The 5,407-nt window shown below is 36.2% G+C and overlaps 1 protein-coding gene across 1 annotated transcript; it reads right to left on the reverse strand.

The window, feature by feature from the left end:
* Positions 1-4,265: 4,265 nt before the first annotated feature.
* LOC137625420 (uncharacterized) lies at positions 4,266-4,661 on the reverse strand. The gene has a single exon (XM_068356364.1). It carries the CDS (start codon positions 4,659-4,661, stop codon positions 4,266-4,268), a length of 396 nt encoding a protein of 131 aa, XP_068212465.1.
* Between the last annotated feature and the right edge of the window lie 746 nt (positions 4,662-5,407).

Here is a 5,407-nt window from a genome sequence, read left to right on the forward strand (position 1 = left end):
TAACTGTTTTTGGAAAATCTCACCACTAACATTTAAACCAAATGGCAGTCTGAGCCACCTGTATCGACCTAAAGGGGTTTGAAAGGTGTTTAAAACACTAGATTCTTCATCGAGAACACAATGCCAATACCCATTGGCCAAATCAAAAGATGAAAAAACCTTTGCCTTTGACAGTTGGGGTAGAATATCATCAATTACAGGGATAGGATGATGTTCCCTTTTCAACGCCTTGTTTAAAGCTTGTGGATCAATACAAATTCTTAAATCTTTATTTTTCTTTTCAGCTACAACCATCTGACTCACCCAGTCAGTAGGTTGGTCAACTTTAGCTATTATCTTTTGTTTTTCCATTTCATTTATTTTCTTACATACTCTGTTTTTAAGGTTAATTGGAACTCTGCATTTAGGAATCACCACTGGTTCTGCATTTGTGTCAATGGTTAGTCTAACCACATTTTGGAATGTACCTACATCAGTATTAAATACATTGTCATATTTATCAAGTACATCTTTAGTTGCAGAAATATTTTCATAATTCATTGTAATAAGTCCCATTTGCTCTGATGTTCTTTTACTTAATAATGGAGTGTATTTACAATCAACAACCAAAAATTCAAGGTTATATTTCTTCCTATTCTTGCAATTTCTAATTACTAACCTGCATTTTCCCTTAGGCCTAACTGTGTCTAAAGTCCACACTTCTAGGGTAGTGTCACAAGGCTTTAAATTGACATTGGGAATTAAATATTGAGGAATTACATTTACGGTAGCTCCACAATCTACTTGAAATTTGATTACTTCACCATTAACTTCAAAATCAGCTTTAATTAGCTTATCCTTTTTACTACACACTCTAAGCGAATATTCACATTCAGATCCATCTGAACTGTTCACATCAAAGTCATTGTCATTACCTGATACATAATTTATTTTCCTACTTTTGCATTTAACAGCATAATGATTATAATTACCACATTTTATACATTTCTTACCATGAGCTGGACACTTTTCCTTACGCCATTCATGTTTTTCCCCACAAAATTTGCAAGGGCGCAACTTATTCGTAGGAACACTGGGTTTACTGGACTTAGGCCTACCTTCATTGTTTTCATGCCTAGGCATACCATCATGGTCTGCGTTGTGTCTGCTATCAGTAGTCTTCTCCCTTCTAGACTTTTCTCTCACTTTGGCCACACTGTCATTGGTCGGGCGAGGAGTAGACTTGATGACGTCCATCTGTCTTTTGCTTGCTTGAAAGGCCACACACAAATTCGATGTCTTCTCAAGGGTAAGGTCTTCGACTTCAAATAATTTCTGACGAAGCTTGTCCTCAGCACATCCAAACACCACTTGGTCCCTCAGCTGCTTGTCTCATTGGTTACCAAAGTTGCAGTCCTTCACAAGAATCTTCAATCTAGTAACGTAGGTTTCCAATGTTTCGTTTGTTTCCTGCATGCATCTTCGAAACTTGTACCTTGCCACGAGTTCGTTCTTGCGCGGAGAGAAATAGACGTCGAATTTCGCCAAAACATCCTTCAACACAGCCGGATTAGGGTTACTGGTTGCTGGGACTGGAAATTCAAAAGGGTTGTATATCTGTAGAAGTTCTTCACCTCCAATGTTTAGAAGTAGGGCCACCTTAGTCTCCTCAGGTTTATTGTCCTTTTCAGAAGCAAGTAGATAAATCTCGAACCGTTGCTTAAAAGACCTCCATTCACGTTCGTTGTCGGCCCCTAGGCTAGCAGTGAATTTTGCTGGGGCTGCAATACCTTCCATCGATGAAGCCATGTTTGCCGGTTAGAGATGCTCAGTATTTTTAGGCTTAAAACACAATATCTAAAAGGCCTATACTGCATAATATTTGCTTGGCGAGTTCTAGGTGTTGTTTTTAATCCCGTCAGCTGTCATCATGTCTTGATGCCATATATCGGAGGTGATATTTATGATGGAAACTCACAAGTTACAACTCAGCTTTATTGGATATAGCGGGACACAACACTAACCATACACACTGACATCTAGCGGTAGCATTAGGAATCATGTAGCTGTTGGCAGCGTTCTCAACAATATTAACATCATAATTATTAAATAATCATTAATGATATAACAACTATTTTTTTTTTTCAGCGGGAGGCCGATATTCGGCGGCGCTGTGAATTACTTGTAGAATACTTTACATATCTAAATGGAATTTTCAGTGATTTATGGGATGGATATTTACGTTGTCCATATCAATTTTCATTTTGATATCTGCCATAGAAAGGCTACAGCAAACATTTATTTTGGTATGGGTTGAGTAGTTATCTTTTTCGGTGGAGTAAATTGTACCTAGAATAATTCACATATCTAAATAAAAATTTCAGGGATTGATGTGCAACATAGTTTCTCTGTTACTTCCAAATTTGATGGTATTATCTACAATTGACAAGTTGCCGCTATCATGTAGCCTTTTTAAATATGCTGTTAAATGTAGCAACATTACAATGAAATGCGTGATAGTGAGCGAAATCAACGAGGGACAATGCTGATCTCATAAAAAATATCCGTCCCGAGTTACAGCTAGTTATTAGTGTCGTGAACGAAGTGAGTGACCTTATGTGAAATGTCAGAGTTTCCCGAACGAATCTCACCCAACTCTTAGCCCAGTCATTCCCTTTTATTATTATTGCCGGGTTGGGGGCGGGAGCAGCTGATATTTTTGGCGGTGGGGTCAATGACTCCTATACAAATAAATATATTCAAATGAAAATTTAAGGGATTATTTATATATATATATATATATATATATATATATATATATATATATATATATATATATATATATATATATCCAAATGATTTTCAGAGGGTTTGATGGGTCTTATGTGAACTACATTCATACCAATTTTCGTACTGATACTTGCCATAGAAAAGTCACAGTAGCCATTTTTCAATATTTGCGGGAAGCCGATTTTTAGCAGCGCCGTAAATTACTCGTAGAATACATTATATATCTAAATGAAATTTTCAGGGATTCATAGGATAGATATCTACTTTGTCCATACTAATTTTCATGATGATATCTGCCATACAAAAGCCACAGCAAACGTTTATTATGGTAAGGGTCGAATGGTTATTTTCGTTGGTGGAGTAAATCGTTCCTAAAATAATTCCCATATCCAATTGAAAATTTCAGGGATTGATGGCAAACGATACCATTTCATTTCCTCTTTTTCTTATTTTCTTTTTCTATTTCACCAAAAATTGTGAATAAAACCTTTATGGAAACGAACTATGTTATGAATAGAGATGTACTTGTCTACAAAATGTTCATCCACAGAAATATGTACAGTATTTTCGAGTGCACACATTCAGTTTTCAATCAAAAAATAAATTGCTTATTTTATTTAATAGTTTTTACTTACAATTGTTTAATTACTTAAAATTGGTATTCAAGAATTATTCACCTAGCCTCGTTGTTAATGGATGTGTATACATTTGTAAAAAATAAAAATAAAAAAGAAAATACTAAGAAGTATACTTTGGACAAACAATATACTATTGTATTGAAATCAAGAGAAAAAAAAAAGAGGACGTGCTTCTGAGAGGTGTTTTAGAATTCTTTTGTTTTCCCCGAACCAGTAAGGAAAATAGGAAAAACATGAATGAAAATCAACTGCCATGCGTGGTTCTGAAATTGGTTCAGAAGTGGAATTGCATTGGGTAGTTGTAAGTCTTATTGGAATATTTACATGTATACTCAAACGAGTCATCGAGGTCCAGTGGCTAGTTGCCTCGTTTAATAACTGTGTTCCTATTGACCAAAATGCTTGATGCTCAATGAATACAGTACAATATCTAAGAAGTTTTACTCCAATTGTGACCAGGTTGTGGAATGACCTTCACAGCAAATGAATTAAAACAGCATATATATTAAAGTTCAGCGTACCTTAAACTTCGTACAAATTTTGATAAAAACAACAGTAACTATCCAAATATTGCGTAAAACCGCCGTTTGTCCAGACAAACACTCTGGACATGCTCAGTTATTTACAGTAGCTGCAGGACAATATGGCAAGTGCGCGACTCCTATGACATCACGCACTGAGGGCAGGTGCACTCATGAAAAGGTGGCTGCTGCACGCGAGGCGGGCCATGTTTTGCACCCTTTTCAAGCCGGTGAAAGGAGATCTGAAAACTTTTAACAGCACAAAAATGGTGTGTGCACTGCTCTTTTATTTTCAATAGCTTTCCAATTTTTTTTCTATTTTCATTCTGGTAAGACTTTAACATTGACTTAGAATTTTGGAAATCTCTACTATGCTCAGATTTCCACCTAAAGTGAACGTCTTCCTCAACAGATCATTCAACGGTTCCAGAATAACTGCTGCACTAATCAAAAACTTCCTGTAGAAGTTAAATATTTCTAAATAACTTGTCAGCTGCATAATATTCTTAGGCTCAGGAGAATTTATAATAGTATTGAACTTCTTAGTAGACCTTAATCCGGTCGAGGCAATAGTATAACCCAAATACTGAACTCTATCAACACCAATAGAACACTTATTAGGGGGCAGTTTCAGCTCCACTTCCTTGAAATGTCTTAAAACTTCACTTATATGCTCCTCATGGGCATAAAAGTTCAAGCCTGACACCAAACTGTCATAAAAATATGCACACATCTAGAATTCAGCTTGCTGAAATATTTCTGGCACAAGCAGTTGTACTAAAACAAACCATGATGTGTATTAATAGTGGTCATCGGACCTGACTCAGGACTGAGTACAATCTGATTACAGGCCTTAATTATATCTAATTTAGAAAAAAAAAAAAAAAACCCTCCACTACCCAAAGTAGCAAAAAGGTCATCAATTTTAGGTACTGGGGATACCGTATTCTGATTAGCTTGATTAACAGTTAACCGATAATCACATCAAATGTGTATGGTACAATCACCCTTGAGTGTGGGTACAATTGGGCAGCCCAATTAGAGTGTGCCACAGGCTGAATAATATTTTGCTCCAACAAATTATTTAATGTTGCATTAGGACGTATAGCAGAGGGAACATTACGAGCCTTAAAATATTTTCTGGTAGGTGATACAGACTTCTTTAAGTCAAAAGAAACTGCTATGCCTTTGAAAATTCCCAGTTTCTTTTAAATACATCTGGAAACTTGGACACCACGGTTCTATCTACAGTATACCTTTCAAAGTCCCTAGTTCTTTTTTAAACACAGTCGGAAACTTGGACACTACCATTTTATCTGTCACAGAATGGACTGAACTATTAGCTAGACAAAGGCTGATATGTAGGGCTAGCAACAAATCAAACTAATAGATTAGGACCAGAATGCTCAACAATAACAATGGCCTGAATCTACAAGACCTGTCCTCAGAGAATATTTCTTTCATGGATCTCTCCAGATA

Source organism: Palaemon carinicauda, chromosome 1 (genome assembly GCF_036898095.1).
Source record: "Palaemon carinicauda isolate YSFRI2023 chromosome 1, ASM3689809v2, whole genome shotgun sequence".
Taxonomy (NCBI): Eukaryota; Metazoa; Arthropoda; class Malacostraca; order Decapoda; family Palaemonidae; genus Palaemon; species Palaemon carinicauda.